The sequence below is a fragment of the Balaenoptera ricei genome, chromosome 6, assembly GCF_028023285.1.
Source record: "Balaenoptera ricei isolate mBalRic1 chromosome 6, mBalRic1.hap2, whole genome shotgun sequence".
In the NCBI taxonomy this organism is placed as follows: domain Eukaryota; kingdom Metazoa; phylum Chordata; class Mammalia; order Artiodactyla; family Balaenopteridae; genus Balaenoptera; species Balaenoptera ricei.
Genome location: NC_082644.1, coordinates 34,853,874 through 34,866,747, shown reverse-complemented (window position 1 = coordinate 34,866,747; position 12,874 = coordinate 34,853,874). Strand labels below are relative to the sequence as shown.

Here is a 12,874-nt window from a genome sequence, read left to right as displayed (position 1 = left end):
TGGTGAAAATAATTTTTGTCAGCTCAACTGCAGCCACATGAAAAAAAAATTTTTTTGGTCTGTTCAGCATCCATCCCCCCTTTTTATGTTGATAGGAATCTATTTTCCTCTGGGAAACCAGTTCTCCCCGCCAGTCCATGCTGTGAAGACGAGACAGCCCCCTGCTGCTCCCCAATAAGGGTCCCAGTTCCATGAAATCAGTCATACCTGATTCATTGCTGAAGTTCCATTGGACCAGCCAGAGTGGTTATGAGGGCTGCCAGGCACAGCTGTGAATTTTGTGTACCGAGCAAGGTGCCCAGCTGTGGGGGTGAGTGTGGGCTGAAAGCCCAGGGTTCACTCACAAGCCATTTAGAGGGCTCTCATCATTCAGAGGGAAGGGAAATATTGTGTTCACACAAAAGCATCATCTACTCACCAAGCATGGGGCTATGTCCACTCTTAAGCAGCACCTTTCTCCAAATTGTCTGCCCAGACAATTTGTCTCCCTTTTTCTTATTCACACAAAGACACAGCATAGGATAGCTTTGTGGTACTCATGCCTATAAATGCGTATGCAGTTAATTCTAATAAAAGGACCTGAGTGCTGAATGGCACCTGACACATCAATTAGTTCAATACTCTTTTAATAGCAGATGAAGAATCTGAAGTTCAAAGGGGCTAAATAGCATGCCCAGTGCTGTCCAATTAACTAGTAACTGATCTGGGATCAGAATACATATGAACTTGAACTTCACTTCAACAAATAGTTTTTGAACAACAAGAGTCTATAAAATCCAAGCCACACCCTCTGTCCTTTTTCCAAACTGAGTGAGCTTTCCTCTATTTACAAAGACTAAAATCACAAGAAGATACTAATTTTTTTTAAGTTGCTTTGGAATCCTGAATAAGTTTCATCATCATCAGGCCTAATATGTTCTGACATATGACAAAACTGAATGCAGAAAAAGGATTCATATGTTAGGGAGAATGAATCCACTGTATTTTCTTGATGAAAACAGACAAGACAATTAAAAGGCTACTACATGGTCTCTCAGTTCAATTTTAAAGTACAGTTCAATTTTAAAGAATTCTGCATCTACAGGGAAGGGGCCAATTCTCCTGAGTTGCCAAATCCAACAGCTACTACATTTTAATGCGCTGAGCACTTACATTGATCACATACCTTCACTACCGAGGTGATGTTACAGTGGATGAGGCTCTGTAATAAATAATCACAATCATGAATCAGCCGGATCATTTGAGAAATTCTCTTGAAAAGTATTCAGTGCTAAACAACCATGAAGTGGGCAAGTGTGTCTGATTGGTTGCCTCAGCCTGCAAATTAGGCTCCTAGTTGATATTCAGAATGCACTAGAATGGGGAAACATCTGACACCCACATTATGATTCTATAAGAATGTGATCTCGAATAGAAGTCAATTAAGAGTTTCCTTGAAAATTTCGGCAGGAATACGGAAACAGTTTTTCAAAGGGAGATGGTTAATTTCCAGCTGAAGGAAGGGAGGTTAGTATATGTGGTCTAGAAGACAATAGCATAGAGATTAGAAAGGTGAATGGTTGTATTACACAAGGTATACAGGTTCCGGGCTACAGAGGGCAGTCAAAGAAACTGCTAGAATCACCCAAGACAGACAGAGAGGAAAAGAGGGTCAGACATATAGACAAGTACAAATGCAGACATAAAAAAAGAGAAGCAAGAACGGAACCTGCTTAATGGAGAGACACCAGCTTGTGCCGGAAACAGGGACCATGGAGTTAGACGTGTGGCCGGTGAGGATGTTCAGCAGGGTCCGAGCAATCTGGCATTATTTGTCCCCGCAGTAGACGTGGGGCCTACACAGAACCTTACGAATACTTCGGGATCGGGGAATAGAAGCATGCTAGCCTGTTCAGAATTGTTATAACCCCACGACTTCAAAGGTCAGGGCTTGGGGAAGTGTCGAAATATAGTGCCTTCAAAGACTGTTAAATGTGTAGTAAATTTGCTCATGGCCAGCAAGGGCAGTCATGGGTCCGAGTCAAGCTGGCTGAACTCACAACAACCCCAACCACAGAGTCTGTGCGAGGGCCTTCTCTCACACTGAAAGTGGAACGAATCTTATTACCTGGGAAGACAAAGAAAGCCAAAGAGCTGGCCTTCTCCCACTGAATCCACAGCTATGAATTTGTTAGGCAGAATTACCCCCTTAGAAAGCAAAGTGCAGAGCCCCGAAAGACTGGCATAGGTAAATTTTGGTGTGTGGAGAAGAGGGAAGATGTCCTTATCCTAGAGATAGTCATGAACAGCGGTACCCTTGACTGTGTATCAAGTACTCAGGCGAAAAGAAAGGGAGACCTCCAGTCATCCACCTGGAATACAGAATACAATCCCATTACCCCCTCCCGGCCCTGGTGATTACCCAGCCAGGGGGCTCAGGGCCACGTGAGAGGAAAACATCCACAGAAGAGTATAGGCCTACCTGGATGTCATCCGGTGTGTTAAGGAAATGACGCGGGAGAAGGTTTGGAAGCATGCCGACATTGTTGACTGACCAAAAGAGGCAAAACATAAAGATGTCAGAAGAGCCCATGGCAAATGTCTATTGAAAGCCTTAAAAATGGTCATACTCCACCCAGGAATTCTTGGGAAGTTTTCCAAGGAAACATGTACAAAAGATTTATATACAAGGTTGTTTGTTGCAACATCATTTGATAACAGTGAGGAAACTGGAGAGAAAGAAATTGTGGTCCTATAATACAATGCACATAAAATGAATCAGGGTGGTGGGATGCAATGGAGTCATTCAAATCTATGACTGCTCAGAGTTTTAAAAACCTGGGAGAACACTAGTGATGTATGATTTTTTTTTTAATGTTGCAAAACAGTACGTAAGTTTAATCCTGATTTTGAAAATATGTGTGTATGTATCTGGAAGGATATATACCAAGATGCTATCTCAGGCTGTCAGGACTTCAAGAAATTCATAGCTCTTTTACATGCTCATCTGTTCTTTCCAGTTTTCCTGCAACACGTTTTACACTTTTATTAGTAAAAATGTAATTATTCTAGAAATCAAAATCTTCTATCTATGTACAATATGAACACTGTACTGTGATGTGGTTACAAAACAGATTGTCTATAAATTATCTCAGAAAAAAATTGTATCTCATTTCCCAAATGAGAAAGTCAGTCCTCAGATAACCACACTGACTCACTATTTCATGGATCAATTGCAGCGATGTTTGTTTGCTAAACTAATTCCTTTAGGCCAAAGTTTCCCTCTTCCTGCCAAATGTCAATATCAGTTCAGTGAAAGAAAAATATTTTAATACTAGGAAGTATGGTTGGGAAGATTGAAATATGTAGATTTGCTACATTCCAAAGTCATATACAAATTTGTTAATCCAGTAATTCCTCTTGAAGAACTGAACTTTAATATTTGGTTTAATGCTACAGCTTACAGTCATGGGTTAAGTTTAAGCTACTATTGAATAATCAAGTATCACTAAGATAATTGTTTCACTGATTTATTACAACAAGCTTTGCATTTTGTAATTCACTTACCTAAAATTCCAATTTCTAAGTCTTTAAGTTTTTCTTTAATATACTCATAGATGTCATCTTTGGTAAAATCTGCTTGTATAATCTTCACACTACTTCCTATCGTCCACTCTGCATTAGAGACAACAGTTATTTTTTAATGAACAGGAGTCCAAATCCCCCCCTTGCCCATGTTCTCCCAATGCTCCTGTACTACCTGAACAGACGCTTAAGAGCACAAGCCCATCACCTTAATTAGAAACAAGAAATAGCCTCGGATAAATGCTGGGATGTGTTAAAAGATTTGTGAATGATGGTTTCTGTGTGATTCTAAGAGTCACTACAGTGACAAGTAAAGACATTATAACAGATTTAATGCAGTGGTTCTCAAAGCAAGGTCCACAGACCACAGCATCAGCATCACTGAGAACTTGTTAGAAACACAAAATCTCAGGCTCCACCCCAGACCTACTGAACCGGGAAACCCTGGGAGTTGGCCTGGTAATCTGTTTTCACATGTGCTCGGGGTGACTGTGGTGCATGCTCAAGTTTCAGACCCCTGGACTAAGGGCTGTAAGAGCAAAGTGCAATGCCTCTGCCCAGTGAGTGTCAGGTCCTCGTCACATACACTCAGAAACCCTTTGTATTTGTCCAACACTTTAGCATTTATAAAACATTTACATGCACAATATATTTTTTAATCCTCTCAACAACCTTGTAAAGTAGGCATTTTCTCCATTTTTCAGAGGAGAAAATTAAGGCTCAGAGAAGCTTACTAGCTTGACCAAGGGCACCCAAACTCTGCTCCCTCCAAGTTCAATCCTCTTTCCACTGTTTTATGTGAACTTGCCTTGTGCAGGAGCTCTTTCTTAGATATAAAAGCAACAGGCAGATTTCACCAGCTGCTGCCTGCTTAGCTTTGGAATTAGACCCAATATTTCTGGGGCAAGTGATCTTAAGGCAAAGTTTGGGGGCAGTTCAAAGACACTACTTGCTTTTCAAAAGGATGATAAAAAGTACACTTTAGCACTGTAAGGGAAACACTGAAGAATGTCCTAGTCCTGGGTCAAAGTTATTTCTGATATCCAGACAGAAAACAAAAGCAGAATTCACTGGTTCAAGGGCACTGAGCCTCCTCGTTGTGACTGCTCAACCCCACACCTCCCACGGCCTTCTCTTAGCCCAAATTCTCTCCAGGGAAATAAGGCTCTCCCCCAGACAGCCTGCTATGGTCTTCATCTTCACGAGTCTTCATAGTTGAAGACTCATTCCTTTGAGTTAAGGAATTTATTAATTACTAAATTAGTAATTATTATTAAAATGCAAATGCCCAGAAAGGGATATGATGATCATTATTAAGTAAGAACACGTCAGAGTGGATCATAATAATAAAGCTTTATAATATAAATGCTGTCTCTTGGGGTTGTATAGTGTACAACCTTCAAAACCATACATGGCAGCCCTGGATCAAATCTTTTTTTTTTAATCTAACAACTAGCAGTAAGCATTGTCCCTCACCCTACTGCAAGGAGCACAGCATAGACATAGGGAAGTGAAGTCCCAAACATAGATTCTGCTTTTGAAGGGAGTAGCGGAAGCAATCAGACAGCTGAGGCCTCTGGATGAGGGAGTCTGATTCTAGATATGGAGACGCTAGACCAAAGAAGAGAGTAGACCTATTTGTGGGGTGAGTCTGCCCCTGCTTCATGCAGCCTGAAGAACCCCTGGTGAACTAAACTGAAGTGAACTAAAGCCACTTATATCCTGCACTTAACTTTGTAAACTGGGATCCCCTAAGGAGGCTGGTACCCCAGCCTCCAGACAGCAGACGTAGGGATGCTGACAGATGTCTCTATGGGCAGGACAGGAGCAGACTTGGCTGGTGGGCTCCACAAACATCTCCCTTATTTCTTGGGGTCACTCACCAATCTCCGCAGCAATGGCCTGTAGTTTTTCCGGTGTCCGGCTGATAAGCACGACATTGAGTCCCTGTCTTGCTAACTGAGGGTAGGGACGGGAAAACGAAAAAGGTGATGATAAGCAGACAGGGAAGGCTTGTTACATTAAAGGTGAGTTGGGGCATCACCCAGTTGGTCACAGTGTGATGTGCTTGCTTCTCCTGAGTTTAAATATGCAGAATGTGATAAAGGTTTCTGGGCTATGAGTAAAACAGCCACACTGGGCCAGGCTAAACGTAACATAACAGTAGTTTATTTGCATGTGTTTATTATGTGCCAGGAACTATTATTCTAAGTGCTTTTTTGTACAGATCCACAATCTGAATGCCCTCCTATCTAAAGCACCTATGATCAGAGGTGTGGTGGAATTCAGAATTTGGAGGATTTTATACTATAATTTATGTAACAGGGTCTAGAGTAGCATCCCATAATAAAAAACAATATTTCTGCAGCGACTTGTGAGCTGCCTCCTATTCACAAGAACGTTCTTCCTGTGGTTCTCTTCACTTGGGCACAGTCGTGGGCCTGAGCCCTTTCTTTCTGTTTTCTGGCTCCCAACAGGACAGAAAATGGAATAGGAAACTGGAGGGTAAACAGATGCTTCCCTGAGATCAGAAGGAACTCTCTTCAGATTGGACACTGCTTCGACTCATGGGGGCTGAGCGACAGTGTGCAGAAGTGGTGTGCTTGAGCATAGCATAGGAGACAGGTAAATGCAGTGTGCTGGGTGGTCATGGACAGGCCCAGACTCCTCATACCTAAAAATGCTACAGGTGAGAAAAGATAGAGCTTTGCCTGAAGACAAGTGGAAAAACCAATGTTCATTTAAACAGAGACAGACAACATTTGAGTTAGTGACAAAGGGCCCAGTTAATTGAAATCCTTCTCTATGGTTTTAATTAAATGAAACTGTTATATTTTTAAATTGTGGTAAAATACACATGACATAAAAGTTACCTATATGGAATGTTTCACAATTATGGAATGTTTCACAATTAGTGTGTCATCCTCACACAGGGCCCGTGCTAATCTTCACTGTATCGCTTCAGTTTTAGTGTATATGCTGCCAAAACAAGCACTATGCCAGATTTTAACAAGGAGTTACATTATAGAAAACACATAAGAAGCTGAATTGAAGACTTTACTCTATGGTCTCCAATAGCCAATATTCAAACCTGTGGTATCAGAATCATTCAGGAAGACATCAAAAATAAACACCAATTCCCACCACAACCATCCAATTAAGAATCTCTGGAGTTGAAGCCTCAGCATTTACATCTTTTTCTATTTTGATTTATTAAATTATACTATTAAATACACAAGCACATTCTCACTGTAAAAGGTGTCACTAAGCCACCCCCACGGTTCCATTTCCCCACCACCACTAGGCTCCCGCTGTCTTTAGTTTGGTGTTGATCCTCCTTTCTAACTTTCTCTCTGCATCTACATGCATCTATAAGTACATACAGAAATAGAAGTTTGTTCTGTGGGATTTCTTTCTTTTCACACTTTATAAATGGCATTATAAGCTTGTCTTTTTAACTTAACGATGTGTCTTATCTCTAAGTATTGTATCTATTTCTACGTCAGTCCAGGCTGAGCCACATTTTTATTGCTTCATAGTTCACTTTTGGGTGAGCATTTAAGTTGTTTTGAAGTTTTCCTATTACCAATATTGCTACAGTGAAAATCCTTCAATACTGCTCTTTGTATATACAAGTGAATTAATTCCTAGAGTAGATAGCCAAGGAGAAGTGGAAATGCTGTGTTAAAAGGTACATGCTTTTTAAATTTTCACAGTATTGGCAAAATATCCTCCCTTAAAACTGTACCATCAAAAATACAGTTTCTACTTCTCCACACTCTGGCCCATATTTTATATTAGCAAATTTTTCAACCTAAAAGTCAAGAAATTACATCACTTTACTGTTTTGCTTTGCACTTTTCCAACTATCAGTGGGACTGAATTTTTTTTGTATGTTTATATGTGAATTACCAGCATATACCCTTTTTATTAAATTTTTTGTTGAAGTATAGTTGATTTACAACATTGTGCTAATTTCTGCTTTACAGCAAAGTGATTCAGTTATACATATATAAATTCTTTTTTATATTCTTTTCCATTATGGTTTATCATAGAATATTTTGCTCATTTGTTTGTTGTTTTTCTCTTTTTGTGACTGGTTTATTTCACTAAGCATAATGTCCTCAAGGTTCATCCACGTTGTAACATGTGTCAGAATGTCCTTCCTTTTCAAGGCTGAATAATACTGCATTGTATGCATACACCACATTTTGTTTATTCATCCATCATCAATGAACCTTTAAGTGCATCTTCTGTTTTTAATTTTCCCAGTTTGTTTATTTATTTTTTTAAATTTTTATTGGAGTATAGTTGATTTACAATGTTGTGTTAGTTTCTGCTGTACAGCAAGTGAATCAGTTATACATATACATATATATATCCACTATTTTTTTAGATTATTTTTCCATATAGGTCATTACAGAGTATTGAGTAGAGTTCCCTGTGCTATACAGTAGGTCGTTATTAGTTATCTATCTTATATATAGTAATGTGTGTATGTCAATCCCAATCTCCCAGTTTATCCCTTCCTACCCTCCTTTCTCCCCTGGTAGCCGTAAGTTTGTTTTCTACATCTGTGACTCTATTTCTGTTTCGTAAATAAGTCCATTCGTACCATTTTTTTTAGATTCCACATATAAGCAATATCATATGATATTTGTCTTTCTCTGTCAGACTTACTTCACTCAGTATGACAATCTCTAGGTCCATCCATGTTGCTGCAAATGGCACTATTTTATTCTTTTTTATGGTTGAGTAATATTCCATTGTATATATGCCCATTGACAGAGGAATGGATAAAGAAGACATGGTACATATCATAGAATATTGAATATAGTTCTCTGTACTATACAGCAGGACCTTGTTTATCCATTCTGTATATAAAAGCATACATCTGCTAACCCCAACCTCCCAATCCATCCCTCCCCTAACCCCCTCCCCCTTGGCAACCACAGGTTTGTTCTCTACATCCGTGATTCTGTTTCTGTTTCATAGATAAGTTCATTGTGTCATATTTTAGATTCCACATACAAGTGATATTGTATGATATTTGTTGTTTTCTGACTTACTTCACTTAGTATGTTGCAACTCTACTCACATCCATGTTGCTGCAAATGGCATTATTTTGTTCTTTTTTATGGCTGTGTAGTATTCCATTGTATATATGTACCACACCTTCTTTATCCTTCATCTGTCGATGGACATTCAGGTTGTTTCCATGTCTTGGCTCTTGTGAATAGTGCTGCTATGAACATAGAGGTACATGTATCTCTCTGAATTATAGTTTTGTCTGGATATAACTAGAATATACCCGTTGCCCATTCTCCTGTTGGGTTGTCATTTTCTTATAAGTTTGTAGGAGCTTTATTTTTACATATTCTTGGTATTAATTATTTGCCTACTATATATGCAGTAATTATTTTCTCCTTTGATTATGGTGCCCTTTCCATACATTACATAATATTAATTTTAATGTTACCAAGTTTGTGAATATTTTCCTTATTTTTTTTTAGAATTTCCTTTATGATTTTCCCTAACTTCAAGGATATAAATACATTTTCCTGTAACCCTTGTAGTTTGTTTATTTTTGTTGTTGTTGTTTATTTTTGAGAATAGTGTGAGGTTGAAATCATCTAGCATTATTTTTTTCAAAATGGGTGGCTCATTGTCTTGGCAACATTTTTCTATTTGTCCATCTTTTCCTGATGTGAAATGCTTATGCCAAATTCTCATATGTACGTGGATCTGTCTCTAAGCTATCTGTTCAGTTCCACTGGCCTATTTGTTAACTTCTGTGCCAGTGCCACTTCTGATAATCGTATAATAGGCTTTGATATCTGGTGTCTCATAGAGGAAGTCCCTATGATTTATTATTTTCTTTCAAAATGTTCTTGTGTTATCTTCTTAGTTTAATTTTCCAAGTAAATGATAAGATTATATTTTTTAACATTTTATATTGAAATTAGAGATATTTAAGGGGAAAGTTGCATCTTTGCAGTAATCAGTTATCTCATCCGTAATATGCTATTTATTCAGATCTTATGCATTCTTCTAAAACTTTTAGAAGTTTCTTCATGTAAATCTTGGACATTTCTTGTTAGTTTGCATTGGTTGGGATAACTTAAGCTGCTGTAACAAATAACGCCGAAATTTCAGTGGCTTCACGCAATGAAGTCTGTTTTTTGTCTTATATAACAGACTCTATTCCACATAGTCCTTCAGGACCCACAGCTGAGAAAGGCATTGCCACCTTCAACACTAGGTTTCTAAGATTGCCCTGGCTGTTGATATCCAGCCAGTGTAAGGATCTAAAGAGGGTAGAGAAGATATATCCCCTCCCTCAACCACCTTGACCAAGAAATGACACACATCGTTTCTGCCTGATTTCATTGGTAAAATGTCACATAGCCCCAGCTATATGTAAGGGAATCTGGGAAGTTCCCTGGATGGATAGCCACTTACCAGCTACAACTTTTTACAGTGGAAGAATAGGGATTTGGGGGGAAACTTAGCTGTTCCTGCCACCAATATCCTATGTTTATCTGTTGCCATTGTGAATTAAATTACTATGGATAACTAAATTGGGTCAATTTATATAATGGAATACTATACAATACTGAAAATGAATGAACCATGTTCTATACACATCAGCATGGATGAATTTCAAAAGCACAATATTGATCAGTACAAAGCAGATTACAGAAGACATATGAATCAATTTACATTAAGTTCAAAACAAGTGATGCAACCAAATGTTGTTGAGGGATACACGCATGTGTAACAACTTTTTTTAAAGTAAGGAAATTATTAACACAACATTCATGATAGTGCTTACATCTGTGGGAGTGAGGAGGGGAAACACAAAGGCATGACATATGTGCCTATATGACAAACTTCAAGGAAGCTGGTGATGCCCTATTTCTTAAGCTTGGTGATAAGAGACACTTTACTCATTTTAATTTTTTTTGTAAACGCACTTAGATATTAGGTACACTCTTGTTTGGTACATCTCTCTCTCTCTCTCTCTCTCTCTCTCTCTCTCACACACACACACACACACACACGCACAACCATGACATACTACAATGAATTTAGGTTACTCAAAGCCTGGTTCAGAAAGTATAGGGTTTAAGTCAAGACACACAGGAACAAAGCAATGAATCCAAGGAAACATAAAAATAATTAAAAGCTGCTGCTTTCATTTAAGGGAAGATGAAAGAGAATAAGCTTAGAGTGCAGCTGGAGTAATTTAGACTAGAGTAATTTAGACTTTAGGAAGAAGAATTTCCTTGCTGAAATGGCATAAGACACCATCATATATTGACAGTAAATGTATGATAATATTCAAGAATAGAGCAAAGCAGTTGGTTTTTCTTGGGTTGGGCTGAGCCAAGGGATTTTAATCCAAGGGGCAACACTGTGCCATTACCTGTAACTGCCAGGAGCACTGTCTTGAGAAGCATTCTAACTGCCTTGTCTGTCACACTGGAGATTGCAGCATCCATACCATCCCAGACCTTGGGGGTGGCACTAGAATTGCCCAGATATGGAGAAATTAAAACAGACAATCTTTAGTCATATATTTTGCTTCTAGCATTCTGTGGGCATTAATAGCCAAGAATGCATGTTTATATATATTAAAGTGATGAAAAGTAAGTTTTATAATGTTTAAATATATATGTATATAAATATTAAAATTTATAGTAATATAAGATGGGTTAAAATTGGTTCAATCATATAGAGGACAATCTGGCAATGGTACCCAGTATTTAAATGCACATACCCATTGAGCCAGCAAGCTTACTGATAGGGATGTATGCTTGGATATGTGTAAGTTTATCTTCAAGGGTGTGTCTTGAAACATTATTTGTAACTACAAAAACAAAAAGCAACCTTAGTGCCCATCCCTAAGAGGCCGATAAAAGAGACATAGTACATCCCTGGGATAGGATAACCCTGAAACCATTAAAAAGAATGAAGTCCATCTGTGTGCCTTTGCTGTGGCAAGACCTCCATATTACATTATTTAATGAACAAAGCAAAGTTTAGAAGAGGGTGTATGGTTATGTGAAGCAGGATCCCATTTGTGCTCATGTGGGCAAAAACTAAACATACAGGTGTAAATTCTGCTAGGAGACTATAAATTCCTCTCCTTCTTCCTGGGCATGTGACTAGATGACACTCCTGGCCTTTCTTGCCCTATGTCTGGCCACAGGACTGAGTGCTGCCAGTGGGCTGCAGGACACAGACGTGCTTATGACCCGGCTCCAACCTTGAAGAGTAGCGCAAAGGCTTATAAGATAGACAAGAAGCAAGACAGAAGGAACTGGACAGAGCCACCCATTAATCAGGAAAGTCTCTGGATTGTTACGCTGAAGTTACTCTGTACTATCAACATCCATGTCAACATGTAAGTATGAATATAGCCATGGTTTTCCTTTACCTTTTCTGAAAGGAATCTCAAGACATTGTGAACACTGGTGACCTTTACAGAGAAGGGCCAGGTAAGGTCAGGGGTGAGGGAGGAGAGGCCTTTATTTCCCTTTGTATGCTTTTCTGTGCTGCTTGAGTTTTCTAATTTTATACCTGTATTATTTTATCTTTAACAGGAATTATCTGGGCAAAGAGATGATGGCCTTTTTGCTGTTTTCTTCCTTACACTTCTTTGAATTAAAAGTGTATACATAAATATCATTAGCCATCAGGGAAGTGCAAATTAAAACCCCAATGAGATATTACTACACAGCTCTCAGAATGGCTAAAATAAAACATAGCAACACCAAATGCTGGTGAAGATGTGAAGAAAATGGACCACACATACAATGCTGGTGAGAATGGTACAAACAATCTGGGAAACAGTTTAGCAGTTTCTTAAAAAACTAAACATGCAACTATCATACCAGCCAGCAACTGCACTCCTGAGCATTTATTCCAGAAAAAATAATCTTACATTCACACAAAACTTATATACAAATGTTTATAGAAGCTTTATAAATATTGCCCAAAACTGGAAACAATATGCTGTAATAAACCATAATGGAAAAGAATATAAAAATAATGTATACATATGTATAACTGAATCATTTTGCTGAACAGCAGAAAGTAACGCAACATTGTAAATCAACTATATGTCAAGAAAGAAATAATGAAAGAAAGAAGGAGGGAAGGAAGGAAGGAAGGGAGGGAGGGAGTAAAGAAGGAAGGAGGGGGTGGGAGTGTATATAAAACGGCCACACAAGGGATCCTTGCGGTAATGGAAATGTTCTATATCTTGACTGTATCTATGTTGATATCCTGAGTGTGATGTTGT

General features: G+C 38.6%; 1 protein-coding gene and 1 non-coding gene across 2 annotated transcripts in view; both read right to left on the bottom strand.

Moving 5' to 3' along the window:
- The window catches only part of HSD17B3 (hydroxysteroid 17-beta dehydrogenase 3), a 45,958-nt gene that overhangs the window by 20,448 nt on the left and 12,636 nt on the right, over positions 1-12,874 (bottom strand). Inside the window, exons 3-6 of the mRNA XM_059926311.1 lie at positions 5,448-5,523; positions 3,547-3,654; positions 2,462-2,529; positions 1,166-1,201 (exon numbers count right to left, since the gene is read on the bottom strand). Of these exons, the coding sequence (XP_059782294.1) occupies positions 1,166-1,201; positions 2,462-2,529; positions 3,547-3,654; positions 5,448-5,523 (288 nt within the window). The remainder of the gene's footprint in view (positions 1-1,165; positions 1,202-2,461; positions 2,530-3,546; positions 3,655-5,447; positions 5,524-12,874) is intronic.
- LOC132368344 (U6 spliceosomal RNA) lies at positions 6,454-6,559 on the bottom strand. Its single transcript, XR_009504076.1, has one exon. It is a non-coding gene; the product is annotated as a U6 spliceosomal RNA (small nuclear RNA).